The sequence below is a fragment of the Triturus cristatus genome, chromosome 5_2 (assembly GCF_964204655.1).
Source record: "Triturus cristatus chromosome 5_2, aTriCri1.1, whole genome shotgun sequence".
In the NCBI taxonomy this organism is placed as follows: Eukaryota; Metazoa; Chordata; class Amphibia; order Caudata; family Salamandridae; genus Triturus; species Triturus cristatus.
The window spans coordinates 116751462-116778491 of record NC_140588.1 but is presented as its reverse complement, the minus strand read 5'-3'; the positions used below and the strand labels follow the sequence as shown (position 1 = coordinate 116778491).

Below are 27030 nucleotides of genomic sequence, written 5' to 3'. Positions count from 1 at the left end.
CACTCAAGGGGTTAATGCAAAACCCTGTTTACTTTTTTAGTAGATAGCATTTTGCCTGAAACAAATATGAGTGATTGCTTGGGAATGGTCATGCAACACCCATGGAATGATTCTCTGACAATAGGTAATGCTACTTTTCATCACTTTCAGGTGACTTTCCGGCGTAAAATAAATTTTGCTCTAGAATTGTGTTTTCTAGCAATCATTTTGTGATGATTTGCGTAGTCCAGCACAAAATGTTCGCAAATATACCCCCTGGTGCCTTGTTCAAAATAAAACTCAGGAGTAGATTTACTTAAGTTTGAGTGGGTTATTGTGTGACACAATGCAGCACAAAAGGTAGCACCTACTTGCTATACAATATATTGCAGTGTGGGTGCAGTGCAAGAATGGCTTTGTGACACACAAGAACCAATGCTCACCCTTCATTTCAAACCAGTTTTAAATAGTTTGGTAAGTAATTCATTGGTCTGATCTTAACATTGCAAAATGGAAGTAGTTTTCTTTCTCAGAAGTTTTCTTATTAAGAAATAGTTGATAATTTAACTAGCTCAATTAATTTACATGAGAATAGTGCATCCTGTGTTGTGTTTATTTTTTGGTCAGCATCGATTTTTTTCTTTGTAACTTGCAGTTATTGGTTTAGTAACAAATTCAAATTAGCGAGTTCAGCTCTCTATTCAAGTCATTATCCCGGAATGTCTACATTTTGTTTGAGGCTGTGTTTGCTTCATATGCCACCGCATAGTGTGTTTTGATTGTTTTTAGATATTTGAAATTGAGATGAGTAAAGTGACACCTACTGTTGCATTCCAAAGATTGCCCCGATGCCAGTGAAATGTTGCATCAACGTTATAAAATGATGGACATTTCATTAGTTCTGGTGGAACTTTGCACCACCTGACAAGCAGAACAAGCCGATATATCTGGTGTTGGGTGCAAGCCTTTTGGCTTTTTCAAAACCTGTTTTGTCATGGTTTTTGCAAAACTTTATTAATGGGAAAGCTGCTTTCTGTGTTAAAGAGGTGTGCAATGGGTGCTGCTGGGGGCGCTCCCAACAACATCTATGGCTTTTAGACACTACCCCAGATTTATGAGAAATTGTAAATCTGAGACAGCACTAAAAACGGACGCCTCCCAGGGGAGGCGTAAGGTAGGCACAATGAGGAGAAATGTCTTTATTTCTCCTCGTATTTCCTTTCTGCAGCACACATAGAAATAGCCAAATTCTATTGTGATTCTTTTTGAGCAGGAGGGTTTACCTTCCTGCACAAAAATAAACATCCCCGTAACGCTGGCAACCTTCCCCCATGGTGCAAAGGTGCCAGTGTTGGTGCACAGCAGCTCATTGTGTGCTAGTGTGGGGGGAAAGGACAGGAATGCGCCATATCCGATAGATATGGTGCATTCCTCCCGTTTTCTTTTGCTGTAGGGTAGCGCAGCAGGAAGGCCTGCGGCTCTACCCTACGGCAATACCTCATAAATGAGGCCCTATGTTGTGTGTGGATGTGCTCCTGGTGAAAATGTAGAATGCCATCACTCACAGTGAAATTTGCTAATGCCTGAAGTGGGCTGACCCACTCTACAAAGCTGTATGCTGTAATGAATGGAAGATAAATGTGAATAACATAATAACAGATCAATGGAAGAAGAGGGATAGCTGAGAGCCCCTATAAGTAATCCAGTTATACATTTAACTTTGGGTGAATCAAAAGGCCTTTGATGAGGCCAGCCTTAAAAATGACATCTGCACCAAGTGACCAGTGGCAAAACCACATATTTTACAGGTTTGTGATGTAAATGGCAATTAGAAATCACACTGCTACAGGTTGAATAAACACAATACCTTCTCTGTTATTTACAGTGCCAACAATCTTTAATTCTGTTAAAGGAAACAACGAAAAACATAAGTGTCAGCAGTATGGTAACACTTGTTATTAATAATAATGTCATAATGATCTTATTCATTGAGAAGAAATATACAGATCTTAAAATGCCAACAAGAGACCAGAACCACTAGCAATCATGATATATTACTTTTAGAAAGATTAATTATTTTAATGCCAAAGCGCATAATATCCACTACTCAGTATGCACTCTCTGCTATGCAGTATGGAAGATGTGAGCTATGTTCAATTTGACATTTTCCCTCTCTTTTAGGTACCTCTGTACTTCAGGTGACAGCTACAGATGCAGATGACCCAACCTATGGGAATAGTGCCAGAGTGGTGTACAGCATTCTTCACGGACAGCCCTACTTCTCTGTTGATCCCAAAACAGGTAGGATCTTTGTATAGTATCTCCTTCTTGAATGTGACAAAGTGCTATTTTTTGTGTGCAAACATGAACTGTCCTAAAGAACACATATTACCTACCTTCCCGGAAACACCCAAATAAATGCATTTACTGAGCCGGAAACATAAAGTTCTCAAGGAACAAGTTCACAAACTTTTCAGTGAATATTTTGTGGATCCCAAATGTTGCCTTCAACATGGTCTTGCTTCTCTCATGCACATACACGTCTTCATTTGACCGGCCCCGCTCTAAGCATCGAGTTACAACTTGGAGGTTCGTATAGAAACATTTGTGCTCAAAAACCTGTGGCACCATTTGCTTCTGTGCATGTGTGCTTAAGAACTCTCACTTACATGTTGCACGATTTGCTTCTTTTCTTGGGTGCTTAAGAACTCTCACTTACATGTTGCACGATTTGCTTCTTTTCTTGTGTGCTTAAGAACTCTCACTTACATGTTTCACTATTTGCTTCTTTTCATGGGTGCTTAAGAACTCTCACTTACATGTTGCACTATTTGCTTCTTTTCATGTGTGCTTAAGAACTCTCACTTACATGTTGCACTATTTGCTTCTGTACATGTGTGCTTAAGAACTCTCACTTACATGTTCCACTATTTGCTTCTTTTCATGGGTGCTTAAAAACTCTCACTTACATGTTGCACTATTTGCTTCTGTACATGTGTGCTTAAGAACTCTCACTTACATGTTCCACTATTTGCTTCTTTTCATGGGTGCTTAAGAACTCTCACTTACATGTTGCACTAGTTGCTTCTTTTCATGTGTGCTTAAGAACTCTCATTTACATGTTGCATTATTTGCTTCTTTTTCATGTGTGCCTAAGAACTCTCACTTACATGTTGCACTATTTGCTTCTTTCCTTGGCATGAAATGGTTGAAGTTTGGAATGTCTTCTTCGAAATTCATCCGTCTGTTCATAGGTTAGAAAGAGACCATTCTTGCCAAATGCCTTAGCGTTGATGTTTGCGTCTGCTATTATATTGTTTGTTGCCCCCAATTGTCAGGTTTCCATTTCTTTTTAGCTTTTCTTGCTTCATTTATGTCTGGTTAGTTTAAGACAAAATGAGTCATCCATTTCTCAGCTGCATAATAGGATTGAAAGTCAGTGCTAATTGCCCATGACCTAAGAAGAAAAATCATGGAGTTTTCAGTGTAAAAAGGGAACATTGATACATAAAATTAATTCAATGCAAGCTACAAATCTAAGCAATTCTCAACTGCTGTCGCAGTGACTGCGAAGTATGTGACAGGAAAAGCAGCAAGGAGTGAAGACACACAGTATATAGATGGCTGCTGGCAGGTGTAGATAGCATAGGATCTGACTACTTTCCTTTCCCTTGGGTCAGCTCTTCCCTGGGTGCCTTCTAAGTCTAAAATCAGCGATTGTGGTCGGAACTTGTGTTTGTATGTATGTATGTATGTAGTATTTGTGTAGCACATGCCTTGCCAAAAAGGCAGCAGAGTTATATATGGCCAAAAGCAAACATAGAGTCAATGAGTGATTGAAGAAGAAGCTTGGCCCGGGGAGTGGCTATGGACCGCTCCTTCGTTGTTATCTAGTGCTTTTCCCGAAGGTGCGTTATTGGCTCTTATCTAAATTGGAGAAGGGTTGGGGTGCTCCTGCTGGAGTTTGAGGTATTTATGGTGAAATGAACAAATACAAGCAAAATAGCAAAATCACAAACAATGAAAGTCAGCTGCTGTATTATACATAGTGCCCCTGGGGAACAACAGGTGTTTGTGCCTGCTTTTTGCACCCCCAGGATAGTATGGTATTACGGAAGGGACCACAGATGCTTGAGTGGCACCTTCTGTAATACGGCTCTCGCCAGCACTAATTGTTCACATCACAATCCCTACATGAGTACCATAATTTACTTGTGGGTATGGCCCCGTGCAAATGAGGGAATCCTTTCTTCATTTCACCTACACCAAATAACAAATATGCGCCGGAAGCAAAGTGGATGTCTCGATTTGCACGTTGCTCTACAAAGAGGTGGCACACAGCCAGTCTGTCCCCCTCAAAAGACGTCTCTTGGGACGGGGTGGAAGTCCCAGGGACACCCAAAGCAGTACCCTGCAAGCGGGTGCATACACTCACTACAAACAAATGCAGGTGAACTTTGCCCTATTTGAATGGGAGGCCATGTTGGAGATTCAAATGAAAGGCAGACCAGTGGTTTGAAAAAGCCAGTCAGTCTTCACTAATGCCTTATTCCCAACATTTCCAGGGTCGCTCCTGCACAGGGAGCCTGCCAACAGGGCATTTGCTGTGATGTGGAGTACCACCCCTCTCAGCCCCCAGCACAGTGCACCATATCCGTAATACAGCCTTAGGACCTGATAAATTCTTGTGAAAGAATGGGTGCAGGTAAAGGATGCTGACTATGCAATTGGACTGCAGATAATCTAAAATCTTCTGAAGGCAGAAGATATCCACCTATGCTAGAAAACAAATAGGATTAGAAGTTCTTGAATAAAAGGGGTATTGGAGTATGCTTAAATGGAGGTGCTCACTTCAGATACTTGAATTGTTTTTGGTATTGGCTACAGATCAGCCTTAACCACAAGCAGCAGACCAAGGGGAGAACATTGTTTTACTTGTATTTTATGTAAATTCTCAATAGGTGTACAAAGTAATGTAATGAAACAAAGTGCCACTCTTGAAATCAACAATATGGATAATTTACTGACTTTTTGTAGCTAAGAGCTCCATTTTCTGTACATGTCACAATGCCATCACGCTTACCGATGCTTCCAAAAGGTCTTCTGGCTGTTTCTCTTCCAGCACTCTTTGCTCCTCTACTGTTGCTTCACTGATAGTGCCCTCAACGTCTGAAATATGTCACAAATGTAGGTACACCTTAATTTATCTGAGTGCTAAACAGTTGGAATTCTAGTCCTTTTCATTTTAGTTTTGCAAGCAACTAAAAACAGGGATATTGTCTAAACAGTCTTTCAATTTGTCTTTCTAACGTGGATGCCCTGAAAATCTGGCTTGGATCTGGCCCCGAAGGGTGGATGCTGGACGCTGCTACTTTTAACTGAATGCCTGTATTTGTTTAGATTTCTTATCTGTGATGATTGCTGGTTTACTATATTTTTTTGCCTAAACATATGGTTACAAAAAGGTTTTGGCAAGAATATAGTAAAGGAAATAGTGTAATTAGCATCCTGATCAAATTATTTTATTTATTTGGTTGGCTTTTCTTATACAGTGACCTGAACATTTTTTGGCTGTCATTCACATTTTATGAAAGATTTCACTCTCCCCCCACCCCCCCCCCTCCCGGTCAGTATAATAATGAACAATGTGTACAATGTATGCAGGTGTCTTATTCAAGTTTTTCTGGAAGGTTTCATTTAACAATTTTTAAAAAGCCTTACTTAAGCAAATTCATATTCCAAACAAGCATTGGCAAAACCAATATGTCTGGCTTTGCCTGACATTTTTGTGTGGTCAATAATTGCTTGGTTTCGTCATTGTTTTTGCAAAAAAACAGAGTTGGTGGAGCACATTCCCATAATAATCCTGAGAACGGAGAAAAAACTACTTTGTGTGCAGATGTGCTCTTTGTGAAATAGCAGAGAAGAGTTCCTCACAATGAAGCTAACCAAAGGCTGAAATGGGCTGAGCCATTGCTCCACGTTGTATGCTTTAATGGGCTAAGGAAAAATGTGATTGACACAAAAACAGACTAATAGATGAAGAGGGCTTACTGAAAGTCCATAAAAGAACAAATATTAGAAATTTAATTTTAATAAAATCAAAACGTCTTGGCTAAGGCCAGACTTGAAAATTGCATTGTGTGTCGAGACAATCCATAAATTGCCATCTAATAATAACCTCCACTGTCTCTGTTTATTCTTAACTAATTATTCATTCAATAATGATGATTGCCTGACATGAACACGCTGTGTCTTTCAAAAAATGCATGTTTTTCAGTTTTTGAACAGCAAAAAACAGACTCCTTTACATTCTGCTTGATATTTGACAGAGCAGCATAGGGTGAACCCAAGAATAAATACAGCCCCATAGCCATCCAATAATCCTGACCACAACATATATATTCTTTCAGGAACCACCATTATACCTCCAGCTCTACATACACGGTTAAGGACCTAAAGACAAGTCTGAAAGAATTGATAATCAGTCAAAAAGAGCTCCTCTTAGGAATCAAGGACTACATGTCCCGGCCGATGATGCACACATAGCCATTGAGTAACTTCTTGTATTACAAGAACCAAGAGACCGAATGAACGGACAGAGGAAACAAATACCCATTTCGGCTCCTTACACAATGACACCACTTCTGACACCATCCAGTATTGCATTTCTTACATTAGCGATCTCTAATTATTCAGATGCTGATACTGCCCGTGTGCTCAAGGAGGCTTCAATGATATACCTTACCAATATAAGCATTTTATTGACACCTTTTGATACTAAGCACAGTTGCATTCTTAGGATTATACCTCTCAATAATGCCTAGGAGAAGTTAGTCTTAGACCCTGACTACTTGGGAGATGGAAATGGGTGAGGTATTTAGTCAATCCAATATATACCAATACCACTTTGTGTCCTATTTAAAAGGGTGCAGTCAATATTTACTTTTTCTACTTGTCTTCAGGAAAATTTGGAATTGCATGCAAAATTGTGTTTTATGCACCAAATTCCAAGGTAATGTAATTTACTGCATATTTTTCACCTGGTACATTTTTGCAGGTTAGATCTGATGAGATTTATAAAGTGAAAACCATGAGAATGCCTCTTATCTCAGAATTCCAATCTTCATGGAAAGAGTTTGCACAGGGATCATCATTTGCACCCACATACTCCTGCGATAATCAGGATGTAATGGCTCTTTTGTAATTAATTTTAGCCGGGTATCTTCATGCCCTAAGCCTCATTTTGATATAATTTCGATACGTATCCTATAAGCTTGTTCTTCATTGGTAGACCGGCTTTTGACTGTATGTCAAATTTGTTGACGTGGCGGCTCCTTGAGGGAGTGCTGTGGGGCGGCAGGGCGGGGAGGGGCAGGGTGGGGGGCGGTAAACTCCGGCATACAGCCAAATGGAGTTAAGTAAATAAACAAAACGAATTACATTGTGCATGCTGCATCACCATTTGGCGTTGCATTGTAATTAGTTTTATTTATTTATTTATTTATTTACTTAACTCCGTTCGGCCGTAGGCCGGAGTTTACTGCCCCCCGCCCCGCCGCCTGCAGCACTCCCTCGAGGAGCCGCCACAGGACGTGGAGTGTTCCACATATTTGAAAACTGTACATGATTTCCATGAGTTATTTGGGATTAGCCCTTTCGATGAACAGATGCTTATATTCTTAAAATATAAACGTTTTGCTGTTGTTGTTTGGGCAAACAGTACATGCCACCGCATGCTTTGTAGTAGGTTTATTCTAAAGGATATACACGCACTTAAAGCCTTTTAGAAAGCACGAATCATCTCAAAGCAGAGGCTCTGTGACTAACTTGTTTCAATTTAACAACTTCTTTGTGTTCCCTTCTAGCTGTCACATCCTTATGTATGGATTCCGATTCACATTGTGTGAGCTGCCACTGTGTGTAGGTGCGTTAGTGGGGGGATGGGAGGTACTAGTGGGAGAGATGAGTCCTCAGAATGAGCTAATGCCCATGTATAAACAGATGAAATGCCGTACTGCTCATCATGTTGCTAAAGATGTAGTTTCTTCTTTTCTGACAGGCACTATAATTATTGCAACTTCTTTCGGCTGGGGGATAATGCCTATCATTTTTAAATAGACAGCCACATTCAGTTGTGTTAGAAAAAAAGAAACAGGGTGACATGTTCAACTTCTACTTTAAGAAGGCAGGTTTTATTGCACAAAATTGACTTTTTCACTAAGAGACCTCGGGAATTGCCTATAGCATTAACTCTTGGTTCTTGTAGCACTCATGTAAAAATGTCAAGGTCTTTAATACAGCACATTTTCGACATGCTTTTGCAGAAAAAAATGGCATTCTTAAACTAAGGGCTTTGCATGAAAGTATTCAGAATTTTGAGTTGAATGTAGGAATTCTGCATTGCTGCTCCTCCGACTGTGCGAGAGTCTTTACGTCCATTGACTCCAAAGCCAAGTTCAACCTTGAAACGTTTCCGGGCACTATTTTGATGGTGTAACTAAGTTTAGATAATATCGGCCGACGAGGCTGGGCCGGGCCACCCCCTTTCATCTGGGATTGGGTAACGTAAGTGTGCATGCTTGCTTTTCATTCATTTTGGCTTTTTAAAATGGACAAAAGAAAAAAAACGACAAAAGCAGGGCCTCAACGGAGGGTCCTTCTGCTCAGGGCCGCACTGGGAATCAAAACCGGCTCTGGCAAAGTGCTCGGCAGGCCCCCTGAGGTGCCGCCGAGCACTTTGCCAGGGCCGGTTTTTGGCCGATTTTGTTACAGGGCCGATTTTGCAGCTATGCTGCAAAAACGGCCCTGTAACAAAAACGGCACCCCAGGGCCCAAAACCGGCCCCCACCCGTGCGGCCCACCGGGGGATTGCCCGGTGCCCGCTACAGCCAGTCCGGCCCTGATTCTGCTACCACGACAAGCTACTTAACAGGGGCCATGTCAAGGTTAAATATAGGAATTACTGATGCAGAGGAAAGGCTGGGGGTTACACCGCGGGCGGCATCAGAAGTGCTTGCTATAATGGAAGCATCCCTGCCAGATAGGGTGGACACTCCCAATACAGCAATAGAGCTGTCATCAAATTCGAAACCATGTGTATCAAAAATTACACCCTCTCCTATTGTAAACCTCTCAGAACCAATAGCAAGCCCCCTCCAGCTAAAAAGAAAAGAGGCCCGAATTTAGCACGTAATAAAGCACCAAGACGACAGGAAGCTGCTTTGATGGAAAGCTGTGTGCTGATTTCGGGACTCAGTGTCCCAGCGTGCTTCCTTGTGTGGAGATCCGTGGAGGAGGAGCCCGCACCAGGCCTTCAATAGCGCTGAACTGCTCCCGCAGCTTGTCCGAACCCGTCAGAGATCGGAGGAGGCTGGGTTAGGACCCCCCCCCCCCGGTCCCTTGATTTAAACCTCTATCTTTACCTCCATTCAAATCTTAAACAAAAGGGCGTCACTTGTGGACTCCAGGACTGGTCTGGACTGATTAGGACCCCACCTGCCACCTCGGGACAAGGTTTTTTCTCTTGCACGAGGCGTGCTAGTGTACCATAATCTTTTGAACCCATTTCCCTACGCATTGCTGGACTAGCCTAGTCAAGTCTAGTTTGCCTGCTGCTCTGTTTTTAATAAGGTACCTATTACCTACTTGGGCAAAATGGGGAAACCCAAGACAGCTGTGAAAGTCCATGTGGCACCGGCAATAACGACTATGGACTGTTTCCTACAGAGAGCAGTGGGGGTGCTCAACAAGGAAATTGAGCTGGTGGCACGTTGGCTTTCCCGTTCCCTGGTGAATTAATTGCACCCACACTCATCCAGCACATTAAATGGCCGGGCCCCCTTACGGTGCACCCCTGAACTGGTGGAATTGATAGGTCCTCCCGTATCCCACCCCGACCAGGACCAAGGCCAAGGTAGGGCAGAAAAGTCCCAGGTCATTGTGGGGGATGTCTGCAGGGCAAAATTGGCCTCAGTGACCGTGCGAGGGAGTTTGCCACCAAGTCTGCAGTTATCCAGCCAGATGCCCAGGGGTGAGAGGAGAGGGGCTGGGGCTAAGTGTAAACACTTAGTTTATTTAAAGAACTGTATGGTAGTAAAATATGGCGATACACTATCGCTGATGAGATTCAAATCACTGAAAACAAGTTCCTGAGATGACTCTTATCTGTTCCTCAGGGCTCACCCCACTTTTACTGTACAAGAGGAGCTTGGTTTGACTTACATTACCGTTCTGATAGCCTACCGTCCTGTGTCTCTTTGGTTAAAAATCTGGTCTGGTACGGGGACATCACTAAACAAAATGATTCTACAGGACTGTTTGGTTCTTGATCAAGCCTCTCGAGTCCCGTGGCTCAAATACATCAAGGAATGCCTCACCAGCATGGGGAGAGGAGATCTCTTTACTAATCCTGATCTGGCCAACAAGAGGGACGTCAATACCATAAAGGTGGCCTTCTATTCGCAGCAGCTAATGGCTAGAGAAGAGAAGGAGCTACTGAAGCCCAGAGTATGTCGCTTTATCATGTTAAGAACTACTTTGATGGTGGAGCCATACTTACTGGGATTCACAAATTCATAGGATCGTTTCTTATTGACCAAGTATCAGCTCGACCTCTTCAATCGCCTTCTTGCCCATCCAAGGTGGCAGTGCAAGGGCCAAAGCCTGTCACCCCGTGGTTGCGATGGTAAATCCCCACAGAACATGGTCAATTTTATCATATTTTTTAGCTTTTATGATATACCCAGAAAGACCTTTTTAGTCCTGAACCCGAAAAAGGCCAATTTTAGGCAAGTGCAACCCACTTTTATCTTTTTACAAATGCTCAAGGGTAGCGCCGTCTTTTATGTGCTTATTTTTTTTTTAATCTGCTGTCAGGCTCAGGCCTAGTTGCGAATAATTACTTTGTCTTCTGTATTTTATTCATGGCACTATGTACTTTGTATTGTTCAGCTCATTTCTTGACCATCATATGCTTTTATCAGATGTGATTTATGGTGTCAATTAGAACAATGCTTTTTCTCCGGGTACTGTTTATGTAACATTGGAGTTTTTGTATCTTTGATTTTATCCCTAGGCTTCTATCTGATTGGACATGCTTTGCAAGGATTGTTTTATAATATTTTAATGTGTACTTTTATAGTTTTATCTCTTGAAACCGAATAAAGATTATGATCATGATAAGACTTCCCGCATTCAACCTCTGAGCGACCAAATTAAAAGTGTGGAAGTAATGTTCAAGCTGGCCTTAGAGGGGGTGACTAATACATTGAACCAGCTTAAAACCAGCCTGGAAAAGTTTCTGAGTTTCCGGTTTGACAACCTACTGGGCAAAATAAGGAGAAGACAAGGACAACGGCTGGCACGAATAGGCAAAAGGCTGATTTTAACCAGGCTCCCCAAAGGAGTCTAGTTAGTCTTGAGAGAGAGAATATACATCCCAATTCTAATCATACTGTTACCATTGATACAATACAACTGCGCAACTCTTCTAATATAAGAGGAAGGCTTCCTTGTCAGGGGCCCACCTGGAGGAGAAGTTTTAAATACTCAGTACTCTAAGGAAGTATTATACCTCCAGCCGGAGACCACTCCTTATGTTCTATTACTTTAATTGGGGTCCCCAGCTTAAGGCCCACAGCCAAGGAATCGTGGGACAATCTTAAAAATAAGGTAATTCACTGGATAGTGCACCGAGTACCCGAGGCAAATGCATTATTAAAGGAAATTCTGGTAGTAAGAAGTAGGGTGGATTGGAAATTCTCCAAAAACTATGGATGGGGACAGTATTGTACTGAACTTTAGTGAGATTATATCAGTCACCCCAGAACCCATATCTTTTAAGTGGCCGCCTGAAGAGAAATCTAAAACTGTCCCAATGGGGCACTTTTATAGACCTGAATCCTTGGCACAAATAACAATGCAAAGGCCTACCAGGGAAATAATGAAAATTATGGCCCGAGCATCCTTGTCCCAGTCAACATTCAAATTGCACCCTTAGATGGTTTGGGCGAATTGGATTGACTTACATGCCCAGAGGAGTTTGACCACATAATCGCAGAGGGGGTACTAACTATAACAACATAGACTGTTCTAAGTGTACCACTTATAAATGATACACATATAAGTTTGGGCAAAGATACTCTTTCTCCCAGTGATCCAGGCCCATCTAAAGTAAGTGCCATATCCTGGAATATCACTGGTTTGACCAACAAAACAAACCTTGAGGACTGGGACAAGTATGTGAAAAAGGCCCTGATTGTGTGTATTCAAGAAACTTGGCTTCTAAAGTCAATTGACTTGGATGGGTTTGCATCATACTGCACCGCAGCTACATGCTCGGCTGTGGTCAGGGCCAAAGATGGCCTCCTTTTACTAGTGTCCACCAGAATAGCACAAAAAGCCAATAAATCCTTTTTATTATAGCCTTATTGCCAATTCATGTTGCATGCACCAGAAGGCAACTCAGACATTTTAATAATCAATTCCTATAACAAAAGTTTTTGATTCCTCATTGGTTGATGTGATTAGTGCTCTGGAAACAGATTTCAATTATTTTACAGCACTGTAAGAATGTTTTTGAAGTTTGGGCTGGGGATTTAAATATTACCAAATGATATTTTTCCTTCTAAACATGTGTGTGGCCTTACCGACATCAGGGGTAATGACATGGGTCACTTCAAACACTGTTCTTATGGCTCAGCTCCAAATCACAATTATATCAGTTACCATAACCCTGTAATTCTGATATTACAGATTAGTTTACTTTCAGTTATTTATACAGGCAAAATTGCTACTATAATTTCAGTAGGGCTGAATGGAATACAAATGAAATAGGCTGGTATTAGCCTCTCTAGTTTCACAAGTGACTTGGTAGCCAGAAATATGGAGTCTGTTATGACAGGTTTGGCTTCAGAAAATAACTATATAGAGACGCTGGCAGCCCATATATCTATTTCCAACTCCATAAGCCAATCTCGGACTTTAAGGTCAAAGAGCAAAGGGTGGGAGAACAGAGGCTGGTTCAACCATTTTAATTTTGAGGCATGGAATTAACTTATTAAACTACTACATTTACACCCTAAGGCCCCACTATCCATCCGAGAAGGCAAGCTCAGTTATAAGAAGGTCTTGAGGGCATTAAATAAAAGTCCAAAGGGGAAGGCCTCGGGCCCCAATGGGGTTCCAATGGATACTTATAAGTCTCAACCTGCCCTTTGGACCCTTCTTTCTGACTAAGGTTTTAAATTCAGCTGGGGCAGGTTTTATATCTCCATTTTGGGCCAACTCACTCTCCTTTCTAAATTGATGGGGAATTAAGGAACCATCCGAAATGTTATCGGCATATCTCCCTGTTTTACTCCTCAGCCAAACTATTGGTAAGGGTTATTTTAGAAAGATTGAAAGCCTGGGCTGAAGAAAAAGACATCGTAAGAAATGCCCTATATGGGTTTAGGAAAGGCCTGGAGGCGGTCGAACAGTCACTTAATTTGAACCTCAAGATGGTAAAGTATACCGTGGCTAAAGAATGCTCCGTGCATACGTGTTTATTAGATCTAAGCTGTGCATTCGATCTGGTCAACCACAGTAAATTACAGGAATGAACGGAATTATTGGGGGCTCCCAAAGACTTAATTTCACTCCTGGCATACGTGTACAGTAATTTTCCTTCAAAAGTACACTTGGGGCCAAAAGGAGACTAACTGCAATAATTTTATATAGTGAGGGGGTTTGGCAGGGATGCGTCCTGGTGCCTTTCCTCTTTTACCTATATAGGATAGTGGGATATTTTTACAAGGTAGATGACAAATTACATTTGTCAGGTGCGGACAACCCCAGAGCAGGCAAGCAACCAATACTTATACTCCTATATGCTGACTATGCGGCTCTATTGGCCATAACCCCAAAAAGTTAGCAAAACTTTGCTAAATACCTTTATAAACAATATGGAAAAAAGTTCTAAAAACTTACCTTGGAAAAAACTTTACTATGCAGCCACACAAGGGGAAGATCAAACACTTTTTCTAGAAAGGGGAACAAAATTCAAAATACGAAACATTTTAATTTTTAGAGGATACTGTTCTCCTCAAATGGGGTCTGGAAGCATCATAGGGAGACTAGCATTCTAAATATGTCAAGAAATAATAATGGAGAAATCGTTAGGTTCGCCTCTAAGTTATGGACCAAGCCGATTAGAATCCTGTTGAACCTATACAACGCTAATTTGGTTTCAGCAGTCCCATGGTGCTAGAATCTTGGGTGTTGGGGATAAAAATATAATTCAAACACAAGAGAATAAGGGGCATATTTACAAGGAGTAAACGCCAACAGAACATTACTTATTTTGACATTCTGGTGACATTAAGTCCTTCATTTTATTTACAAGGGGGCGATAATCAACTTAATGTGGTTTAACACCGCCTTGTAAATACTGCCCCTATTCATGCAGCACTTGGCGTAAAATGGGCATGCAATGGGTGTTGCTGTGGGTGTTCCATATTTACAAGGTATGGGGGCAGAGCCAAAAATACCGCCATGGAATACCTGGTCTTAAACAAGCTATTTTTACTCTTTCCATGTGTGTTGCATTCTGCAGCACACATGGATAGAGCAAATTGCTTTTAAAGATTGTTTATGTGCAGGAAAGGGTCCCTTCCTGCACATAACCAATTGCCCCTGCAGCGCAGGCACCCAAACAAAAGAGCGCTAGGGGGCCCGCGCTGATACTAGGAAGCTTTTTTAGCACCAGCACTAGGGGAAACGCAGGGGTGCACCATATTTTTTTAAATACGGCTCATTCCTGCATTTTAAAACAGTCGGGCGCAGCGTTACCAATTCTGGAGTAACATTGCACTCCACCAGTATATTGTAAATATGCCACTTAGTTTCTTAAAAGACTCTTAGCCGTACCACACTCAATACCGGCACCCAACATTCATAGAGTTCCAGGAATTTGTTTCCCACAAGATACATAAGAAACTAAGCCGCTCCACTTATGGAACTCTGTTTGGTCTAAAACTGAGACACATTTTACTGGAACTATTTTAAAAGATTGTTTGGTACTTGACCAGGTACATAAAATCCCATGGCTAATGCCTAGTAAAAACACTCTGAGGGGGCTCAGCAGACTGAGAAGCTTCCCTTGATACATCCGGAGAACACAACTGGATGTTCCAAAAGGGATCTTAAGGAGCATATACTTAAAGTATGTCTAGTGAAGAGAAAATGAACTTGCTCAATCAAAATAAAGCAACTGTTCTGAGATATATGGCACAGAATGATCAGATTGGATGTCAATTGTATAATATTTAATTAATAACACCTATCATAAGTGTCTCTTAACTTGCTTTTGCCTCCTTATAATCCACCTCCATGTATCATTCCCAAAGAGCGAAGGAAGGGTTCCTCGGATGTAAAAATGTGCCTGTGATGATAAATCTGAACAACCACTTCAGCACATAGCACTTTTTTGTAGATTCTATTTGGCACACTGAGAGCAATACTTAAAACCCATTTTCTTAAAAGAAAAATTATATAATTATTGTTAGGCTTCTCAGTTTTTACTCAATCTAATGAATGTAACAGTATACCACCATGTAGCAATGTTCCTCATAAAGGTGTTACGTGCAATGGAAATATTGGCCAGTGCAGAGTAATGAACTTATTTAGAAGTTGTATTGCTCTTGTTCAGCACAGCTCTGAAGGAATATGATTATAGTTGAGAGTATGAGGATGTTTTTTTGTACTTCAGAATATTCTGACCAAACTTTATGTAGAATTTTTATAATTTGTAATGTGGTCTATTTTAATGGTTATATCCAAGGTGTTATTGTTATTCTAAGAGAATAACTATTTTTCTACATTTATATTCATCTAAATATAAATTTTAATTTATGCCTAACGTCTTAATATGACACTTTTATGGTCTATTATGTTATAAACCAAAAAAAGTCTTTTGAAATTGAAATAAATAAATATTTTTTTTACTTAAATACTATATTTCCCATCATGCACTGCTTATGAACTTATGACCTCATATATTATACAACCCATGGTATCTCAAATTACATCATTGATGAGATTACTGATAACAACATAGTTACATACCTTATAGAGTTATTGAGTGGGCATGTGTAGATCCATAGCATGGAAATAGCGTAATTCTTGGAGGCAAGTGTGATTGTGTATGGTGGATGTTATAAAGTGCACTATTTACAAATCTCTAATGTTTGGGCTGCAAGTAATACTTCATGGTAAAGAAACTAAAGACTGAGTGCAGCTGATGTGGATTTTCAGAGTTATGTTTGAAAGAAGGTTGTGGCTTAAAGCCAAAGTAATTTCCCACAAATCTGTGCGAAAAGCCTAAGATTCTCTTGACAACAATTTATCCACCAGTGGAAATCTGGGCACCTGCCATTGTTAGATAGTTGTAATACAGTACTATAAACAAATTACAAGTAGCAAGGTAGGGACATTTATTTTACTGAGGATGTTGAAATGTTACAGATTGTTCAATAATGTAGATTGTAGGGGTTTCCTACTGAGAGGTGGTTCATCCCACAGTGGTGATGTAGGCATGACTCTAAGGGTGTATGCCATTCTCCCATCTCAGGAATATGTGTAGTGTATTTTACTAAACAATGGAAGGTTGTCCATAGGGCTGACAGAGAGTGTCTTTTCATTACTTTTACAAACTATTTTGAGGACAAGGGGGCTGAGTCCCCGAGTCCTGTAATGATGGCTGCAACATTTTCTTCCATGTTGTGGCCAGCCAATCAGATCACCCAGTCCACTGAAATCAAAATGGCCAATGGGGAAAAAATCTCCCTTAGCCAATACATTCTTTTAATTTTCAGTGCTGCAAGACTCCCGTGGGACCAACTGTTCAGATATACCTAACTCTTTAACTATTTCAAGCCCAAAATGATCGCCTCTTCAAACACCAATTTGTCAAAAATAGATCAATGGATGTACACCAAATCAGAAAAACACACTTTCTGAGTAAAGTGCTCACTTTTTTCTGAATTTGGTGTAATTCCATTCAGCAGCTGTTTTTTTTATGTATTTTCTATGGGAAATCAACGTTTTGGGACCATCCCTGTTTGTGAGCCTCTGCTTGACGTATTTGCATGAAACCTTCTATGAGGAAGCAGGGGGCAAAAAACTTCTGCTTTTGAAAGGTTCATGCTGATTTCCCAGACAGTACCAAAGTTATTAGTAAAGCAAGCCCCACTGTCTGTCTGTCTGTCTGTCTGTCTGTCTATCTATCTAGTTTATTTAAATAGCTTCTTTAGTAAAATGTGATGAGGTTAGCCTGTTGAACCGAGCTTTATTACTCAATAAACCACTCTGATTTACCAATCACATAATTAAATCCTGTTATAGAATGCAAGAATTGTGATTAGATCGATCAGAGGCCAATTGTAAGTGGGGTAGACAGTAGTCTGGTAATCAGCCACTCCCAGAATTACTGACACAATGGGTTTTGGTAATTCCACGCTGTATAACTACTCCCCATTATGTTTTTAAGAGAATAACACGATGGAGAACAGGTTTCTGCACCAATTCCTGTCCTATTCCCCTTGGTATTTGGCCCAGAACGGCTGCTTGCTTTTAGCAGACAAAGTGCCCAAAACTCGTGAGTTACAGCAGGTTTTGTGATAATGATAAGGGTAATAACTCCTGTCACTAGCCCCATTTTGGTTACTGGCCCAGATGTCACGAGGGCCTTTATACTGAAATTCATCATTCTTTTTTACAAAGTTAAGCCCAGCTTTGATAAACCACAGATAGACATCTCTGCAAACAAATGAGGTATCTGATGAGACTTGAAATATCTTTGGAAAATGACAAATTTTCTGAAATCGAATAATACTATTGCTAGGGAAAGGGCAAACTATTGGCTAAAACAGCTGCAAAACTTTGTGGGTATTCGCTTCAACAACCTGGTGATTGTGAATGTATTCAAATGTATTTCTACGCATTAGTGTATCATACAATTTATAATATTTAAAAAAGCAATTTACCTGTTTGAGTGGAAAGAAGAGATGAAGAATTCACTTAAAAATGCTGATTTGTATTTTTAAATTGATGACGTTAACATAAATCTTACAGGATATCATAGACCCAAATTTATAATCTGTTGCTTGAAATGCAGTGTTGCTTTAAATATATAGAGAACAAATAGATGGGCAATATTGCAGCAGCGATATTCAGAGACAGAAACGTTTTCAAAACGCATCTTCTCATCACACAAATTCAATCTTTCCAGGAAAATTAGAATTCCTCTCCCCACTTGACTCGCTCGGATGTTCTCATCACTTGTTTAATATGTCAGGGAACAAGCAATAACCATCAGCTTAGCACTTCCCTCTGCAGGACTCATTAAAATGCATACACTGAAATGCCGAGTCGTGTTGGAGAAAATGGCATTAGGGTTTGCAATTAGTAAGGTACGAGATGATGGCATACAAGGGCCTTCTATCATCCCTTCGATCCTCTGCAGCGTTTACAGAAGGATCAACTCACGCGCATGTTAGTTGTACCGTGTTCAGAATAATCATCCTCTGAAAGTATAAGCTCATTGGTCCAACTTCGCTCTGATGTGTCCCAGCTCCATGTAGTAGTGTCATCCCAGCCTGGGTACCCGCCAATAACCATGCCACACACGGAGCTTAGTATTACACATTTTTATTCTGCTGTGTGTAACTGCAAACTCAACATTCTAAAACAAGCTTTCATAGCACTGTGCTCTGACACCCAAGTGTCCGCTCTGCGAGTCCGTTAGGAGCTGAAAGGTTTTAGTTCTAAAATATCGCAAGACACTACACATGTAAGGATTGCTGAACTTCAGCTCGAAACAAGCTACTCCAATATGCTCAGTTCCCTGCATTGTAATTAATTTTCTGTTGAAAATATAAAAATGGCTGAGTTTGCAGTTACCTTTGTAGAGATGTGCATTGCCTGTTCTTCATAGATATGCATGTCAAGTGTGTTGGAAAAAATTCTGACATTTAACAACATTACAGACATGAGACACTTTCTTTTAGCAGAATGAGGTGCATTCCCTGGTGAGATAATGTGCATTTGTGGAACTGTGTCTGGATTCAAAATGCTTTAGTGTCTTTGTCAAAACAGGAAATTAACTGATGGAGGGCCTCTTCCTAGGGCTGATGTCTTTTCTGGTGTATCCTAAAATGCAGAAAATTATTTGTTTGTTGTTTCTGTGGTTTTATCTACTCATAAATAAAAGAGTAAACATTTAATTCACGTCTGCCATGCTCTCAGCACAAAACTACACACAACGGTTCTTATTCATGGGGGTCAAACACAAGACATGTTCTCAAATTCCATCAAAATCATTCATGACACCAGGCTGGCTCGCCTTTGTGAAGAGTGACTCTGGGTTAAAGCCTGACAGTCCTGCCTTGGGCCTCTTTATGAACCTAGAAGCTGAGGAGGAGGGATAAGAAGGGCATATGGCAGAGAAGAAAAGCCTATCTGAGTGTCAATGGTTTGTGCAGGGTTCTGGTGCTCAAATCCACCACTCGGTGTCAACCACAGGCTACCAGATAGGAGCATAGCTAGAAGGGCAGCCAATGGAGCTGACCCGGAGAGCTTTCACTGTTTCATTTGTGCTTGAGTTTAACACCAACACTCACCTTTGGGGACTCCAACCTATTTTCAGACCCATAGTTATCAAGCGACCTAGGGTTTTAGGCACTCACTGTGCCTATACATTGGCTGTATTTTACTATCCAAACAGTGGACCGGTGCCTATTGGCTTCTGTCACCCTTGCTATGCCATTGTCTGTTTTTAACACCAAACTTGAGCCATGGCATGAGCGAGAAAGGTACAAAATGGATTAGGTAGGAGGAACAGAAAGATAGTAAAACACAGTGACATGAAATAGAACTTGGAAATTTGAGATAAAGTGAAAGGAAGTGGAAGGGGTGGAAGAAAGAGGCGTGAAGTTGAATCAAACCTATGCTGCCTTAGTGCTTGGGAACTATGACATGTGACCCCTCCGGCTCCTCTCTCGCACAGTACTCCTATGTGCTGCAGCAAGAGCCTGGGGACAAGGCGCTGTGGCTTGTGCCGGTCTCCAGCTCCCCCCACTCACGGGCATGGAAGTAGGCAGTCCAGCCACGTCTGGGGGGAGCATGGCTGGACTCCTCCACATCCTTCCATCTCCGGGTGCAGGGATGGGGTCCTGGGCCCCTCCCTTCTCTCTCTCCCTGCAGTGGGAGCACGATGGCTCGGATGCCTGAAGTTGGAGTCCCAGGCCTGGAGCTGGGGTCCTGGGCCCTCAATGATATAATTAGCCTGGAGATGGGGTCCCGCAAGCCCCTGGATTGCTAGGGAGGGGGCCTCATGCACTCCCCCAACAGGCATGAAAACAGGAATTCTCCTTGCAGCGAGCCCCCAGGCCCTGGCCCACCAGGGGGTTAAATGAGTTGGGCAGAAGAGCTCCTCATGCTCTGGAATCTCTGGGAGTCAAGAGTGAAGATCCTTCTCATGCAGCTATCTCGAGACTTGAACGGCTTTTTTGCATGATCTTGGTCTTGTTTTGCTCCTGGTGGTGAGCCCTTGCTACCTGGAGTGCTTTTTGTAGGGAAGGCATCCCGGTCTCAAAGTTGATGAACTTTGCAGGGAGCTGGTTTTACTGGCTCACTGTTACAGCCTTTTTCCTTGGTTTCCTCTGGACCCCTATGATTTTCCTGACACAGTATATTTAACCAAGCCTAAATTTGAGCAAGACACGTGTGGTTGGGGTGTAAAGCATATGCTAGACAATACTACCAATTGTCAACAGCACATCTAATCTTGACATGTGCACAGTGAACAGCTTTTCCAATGTATTCCTCCTCCTAGTGTGTGTTTACAACATACCATGCCCATGCCTGAAGAATATGTCCATCCACTCTAACAAAATTGGTAGTCTAAATGTTTCAGGCATGTCCGACATTCATGCCACTCAAATAGCAAATTGTTCTGGGCCCCATACATGTAACTGTAGTTTTCTATTTTTTCATTTTTGAGTTTTATATAGTGCGAACTCAACCCGAAGGTATCAGAGCACTTTATATGAGCACCAGTTTAGCGTCACCAGCACTTGTTCAGTATCTAGCCAAAGCTTGGTCTCGCAGTGGGTTTTTGTGACCATGTGATCAGGCTCGGCATACGAAACATGAATACTTCCTAGTATAGATGCTGCAATTGTATTTTTGAGGTGGCATAGTTAAAATGTATCATTCATGATGGCAAAATCAGTACGCAAGTTACATATCCCCGTTTGTTTTAGTGAGTGTGTAAGTCCATTGTCCATACCAAAGATTTACTCAGGTTCACCCCTTAGCCCACATTTATCATGATAAGTGACAATTAGCAGTGCATGACAACCTGGTGGGTGACATTAAAGTAAAGCAGATCTACTGGCTATGTCAAGGGTCAAAACACTAAAATATAAAAAGCAGATGGCCTATTGGCTTTATCAAAGGGTCAGAAGATCAACACATATAGAAATGACCTTTGAACTTGGTCAAAAACGCTCCACTAACTATAATCAAATGTATGTTATATAACATAAAACATTGCAGTGTTTATAATAATAGTGATTGACACAACATATTTGAAAAATATAAACATTTATATTTCTTTGAGCCTTTTTAAAACAATTTTCAGGACTTACAGGTTACTATTATTATTATTATCCAGTATTAGGGTATCTTTCATAGATTCACATGCCTGAATCATTCCCCGTCGTCGGGAATGGGAGTCACCGGTAAATAACAAAGTAATGTCCAGAAGACATAAGACAGCCATAGGCCTCAGAGGCCTTAGCTTAGTAAGCTATCCACGTCCTTATGTAAAAAGGACCACATTTTGGCCAGAGCCAATCAGCTAACACCACCCTCTAGAACCTTCCTGGTAGGAGCTCTAGTCCCTCAGATTTTCTACCGCACGTCGTGCTAAGGGAGTCTCCACTGAGCTCTGCTCATTTCTTTGGATTTGACAGTATTTCTTCTCAACTTTCTGGATTTTCAGCATGGCTGATACACCTAAGAAGGGTTTATTCAGGCCCTGCGCCTCTTGCGGAAAGAAGAGGCTACATATCGACGACCAACACAAGGACTGCTTGTATTGCCTCTATCCCAGTCACAGTTCTAAGGACTGCAAGGTATGTCGGACTTTCTCTTCTAAGACCTTGAAAGACCGAGAGGGGCGCCTTTTAATCTGGCTGCAAAGGCTAAAGGACAAGGAGGATGTGGTGTCCTCTGAGGAGAGTGAGAGTTCCTCAGTTGCGTCTCACTCCTCATCTAAAAGACCAAGGGTGGCATCGCCGGGCCCTTCGTCGCAGCCACCTCAAAAGAAGACGCAGAAAAAGTCTTCAGAGGTCCAGGATTCGCCTGTTCCAGGGAGCTCGTCTCCTAAGGTGATGCCCCACACCTTCAAAAAGCCTATTGCCACCTCGTCGACGACAATGTCGACAGTAGCGTCGACGAGAAAATCTCCATCGACAGCGATTTCAGTTACATCGTCGACGACGACTCTATCGACGATGACATCCCATTCCATGTCCTCGACGACGACAACTCCATCGTCGACGGCAGGCAAGACAATTCCGTCGACGTTAGCCATAAAAAAGTCGTCGTCGAGTAAGCTGTCGACGGGAGGGTCGACGACGACACCGTCGACGAGAGCTTCATCATCGTCGACGACAACATCGTCGATGAAGACACCGACGACGAAGACACCGTCGACGAAGACACCGTCGACGACGAGGGTACCGTCGACGAGAATATCACCGTTGACGCCGTCGTCGACGTCATCGTCGCCGTCATCGTCGACGAGGAGACCGTCTTCATCATCCTCGTCGTTGACGACGACCCCGACGACGATCTCGTCGACGGCATTGATACCTGTAACGTCGGTTACAGCTATACCATCGAGCCCCTTGAGGGGTATGGACACGGACGACCAGGGTACATTTGTGCATGTACAAATAACCAAGCGTGCATTAACTCCGGCCCTCACTTCGCCCAGTAAGGTCTCAACCTTGCCTCCCACTCGCCTCTTTGAAGAGGAGGATTCGGACGACGCTAGTCTCTTTCCTGCGGCGACTAGTCCATCACAGCTCCATGTAAAGTACCAGGATGTCTCGGATTACGAAGACAATCCCCAGGACTATGAGGAGGTTCCTCATCAAGAATGCATGCCGCCTCCACCTTCCATGGTGTGTCTACCGGCAGCCTTGGTCACAGACCTTCAGCTCTTAATAACGGACTATAAGCAACGTTTTCCGACTCCGGCACCTCCACCGATGCCTGCGGGGCCTTCCACTCCACGGCCACGACCGCCTCCACTGCTTTTGGAGAGGACGGCACCTCCGCCTCGGCCCACCACGGACGACGAGGAGGAGGAGGAGGAACCTGAGGAAGGAGAACTCCAGGACGTCCAATCCCAACAAGATGAATGGGACGATTACATCCTTCCGGCTCCTGTTTCGCCTGTCCCTACCACAGCCGACTCACCGCCCGACGACATCGGCGGTTTCCACAACATCATTGAAAGAGCGGCCCAGCGCTTCCAGATCCCGATGCCTTCGCATCAACAAGACTGTTTCTTATATGACTTTAAGGAACCCTTCAAGAAGTCCGTCCGGGCAATTCCGATAATTGATTATATTTGGGACCAGGGCATAAAGATAATGCAGAACCCTTCATCAGTGCCACCGGTTCTACCACGCCTGGAAAGAAATATAAAGCTCCGGACACGGCTCCGGTTTGTCTTACAGGCCATCCAAAGCCGGACTCGGTTATCACTCAGGCTGCGCAGAGGAGGGCAAACAACCCAGCTGCGCTGTTGACAGCTCCGCCGGATAAAGAAGGGCGACGTATGGATAACATAGGGAAACGTTTCTCCTCTATGTCAGCCTTGACAGTGCGTGCCTCCAACGCTACTGCACTATTGGGACGGTACAACCGACAAATGTGGGCGGACATTGCCCCATATCTAGCGGATTTGCCTTCTGACTTAAAAGAAGAGGCAAGGAAGATTCTGTTGGAGGGTGAACGATCTGCCACGGAACTGATAGACTGTGCAATGGATATTGCTTCCACAGGTTTTAGACAGCTGGCTGGTGCGGCTGTTCTCCGGCGCCAGGGTTGGCTCAAGGCAACTTCTTTCAGGCCGGAGGTCCAGACAAAAGTCCTGGACATGCCTTATGATGGCCAGCTTCTATTCGGTCCTCTTATTGACGAGGCATTGCAAGGTATCAAAAAAGATACAGATACTGCCAGAGCCCTGGGGTCTCTGCAATCTCGGAACCCTTCCTTTCGTGGGTCCAGAGGAAGAGGTCAGACTTCCTCCAGAGGAGACTTTCAACAGCGTTCCTCTTTCTCCTCTTCCCAGCAGTACCGTCCACAATCTCAGCAGCGACAACAGTCGTCTTACCACAAAACTTCCTTTCGTAACAGAGGAGGAAGACAAAAGGGTGCCGCGCGGCGGCAATGACTTCCAGATGCAGCCGGTCACAAACTTGTCTCCACCCTACAAGATTGGCGGAAAAATCTCCCATTTTCTCAAAAATTGGCAAACGATAACTATGGACCGATGGGTCCTCCAATTAATACAATTCGGCCATTCCCTGGAATTCATACAAATTCCTCCTCAAACTCCTCCCCGCCAAAGGGCTCACAAAAACCTACGCCCATTACTCCAAGAAATAAAGATTATGCTTCTAAAGGGAGCTATAGAGAAAGTTCCCCTAAGCCAACGAGGGAGAGGGTTCTACTCCCATTTCTTTCTCATCCGAAAGAAAGAGAAAAAATGGAGACCCATATTGGACCTCAGAAATCTCAACAAATTTCTGAAAAAACAGTCGTTTCGAATGATTACCATACAGGAGGTTTTGCATTTACTCAACGCAAACGACTACATGGTGTCGGTGGACCTTCAGGACGACTATTTTCATGTCCCAATACACCGCAACCACAAGAAGTTCCTGCGTTTCATGGTGGCGGGCAGGCATTACCAGTTTCGGGTTCTGCCATTTGGGCTCAAATCGGCGCCACGCATTTTCACCAAATGCCTAGCACCAGTGGCGGCGTACCTACGCCGTTTCCACCACCAAGTCTTCCCGTATTTAGACGACTGGCTTATCAAGTCCCCATCACAAGAAGGCGTGATAAGATCTTCCAACGCTTGTCTGACACTCTTCGAGTCACTGGGGCTCACTCTCAACCACGACAAATCTGTCCTGCAACCATCCCAATGCATGCAATTTTTGGGAGCCACACTAGACACCATCCACAGGAAAGCATTCCCGTCACAGGAACGCCAGGACAAACTTCAATCTCTGGCACTCCAGGTAATGACAAGAAAGACACTCTCGGTGCGCCTCTTCAAATCCCTCCTCGGGATGATGTCCTCCTGCATTCTATTAATCCCACATTGCCGCTTACGGATGCGACCCCTACAAGAGGCTCTGTCGAACCAGTGGATCCAGTGTACAGGGTCTTTCGACGACGTCATCCAAGTAACCCCGGCGATCAAACAGGCTCTGCAATGGTGGGTTCGCCCCAAGAACCTTTCGCAAGGCTTGCCTTTCTTGCTTCCTGCTACTCCTCATATAATCACCACGGACGCCTCCTTGGAAGGCTGGGGAGCTTTCCTTCAGGAGCTCCAGATAAGCGGAAAGTGGTCCCTTTCGGAGAAAATGCTTCATATCAACCTTTTAGAGCTCCGAGCAGTCTACCTAGCTCTAGTGGCTTTCCTCCCGAGGATAAAGAACTCAGTAGTGCTTGTCCGGACAGACAACACCACGACAATGCACTACCTGAACAAGCAGGGAGGGACTCGTTCACTGACACTTTCGCGCGAATCGCAGAAAATCTGGAACTGGCTGCTCCGCCACAACATCTCTCTCCGAGCAGATTATGTTCCAGGCACCCACAATGTGTTGGCAGATTATCTAAGCAGGAGGCAGGCAGCGTGCCACGAGTGGGAACTGGATCAGCAGGTCCTCAACAATATCTTCGCCCAATGGGGCACACCTCAGCTGGACCTATTCGCCACCCAACGCAACGCCAAATGCCAATACTTTGCAAGCTGGCATCCCCAACCAGGATCCCTGGGGAATGCCTTTTCGATAGCATGGTGCAACGTCTTTGCATACGCCTTTCCGCCATTTCCCCTGATCCCCAGGGTACTACGGAAGATGAAGGCGGAACCTTGCACTTTGATATTGATAGCCCCAGCTTGGCCACGCCAACACTGGTTCTCGGAACTTCACCTCCTCTCCCAGGAACCTCCGATCAGGCTGAAAACGTTTCCATCTCTTCTGACGCTCAGCGATCAGCAGATTCAACATCCGGATCTAGCCTCTCTCAGGTTATCAGCTTGGCTCCTGAGTTCAGAGAGTTTCGGGGCCTAGACATTCCTCCAGACTGCAGACGAATTCTAGCTCGGGCTCGAGCAGATAGTACCAACAAGACCTACTCACTCAAGTGGAAAAGATTCTGTATCTGGTGTAAGACGAATAAGTTGCATCCTTTCTCTTCCACCCCAGGACAAGTCTTACCCTACCTTTTACATCTGGCAGAATCTGGTCTTGCTCATGCCTCCATTAAAGTTCACCTAGCTGCAATCTCACGTTTCAGAAGATCTTCTTCCGGCCCCTCTTTATGGTCTCATAGACTCATAAAGCAATTCATGAAAGGACTGTTTCGCACATTCCCTCCAGTAAAGCCTGTTCCACCGGCCTGGCACCTTAACATAGTTCTAGCTCAACTAATGAAGCACCCGTTTGAGCCCATCCACAGAGCTGACCTTAAATTTGTTTCCTGGAAGGTGGCACTTCTACTAGCTCTTACCTCGGCAAGGCGAGTGGGAGAGCTCCAAGCATTCTCTATCCAGGACCCATTCCTGCAATTCAAAAAGGTTAGAGTCCTTCTCCGCACAAATCCAGCTTTCATTCCCAAGGTTCCATCTCACTTCCACCTCAACGAACCTATTGTTTTACAATCATTCTTCCCAAATCCACAAAC

The 27030-nt window shown here is 43.2% G+C and overlaps 1 protein-coding gene across 1 annotated transcript in view; it reads left to right on the top strand.

Annotated features, from left to right (window-relative positions):
- Positions 1–27030, top strand: part of CDH18 (cadherin 18) — a 2052455-nt gene that overhangs the window by 1093587 nt on the left and 931838 nt on the right. Inside the window, exon 6 of the mRNA XM_085606897.1 lies at positions 2161–2280. Coding sequence (XP_085463023.1) covers positions 2161–2280 — 120 coding nt within the window. The remainder of the gene's footprint in view (positions 1–2160; positions 2281–27030) is intronic.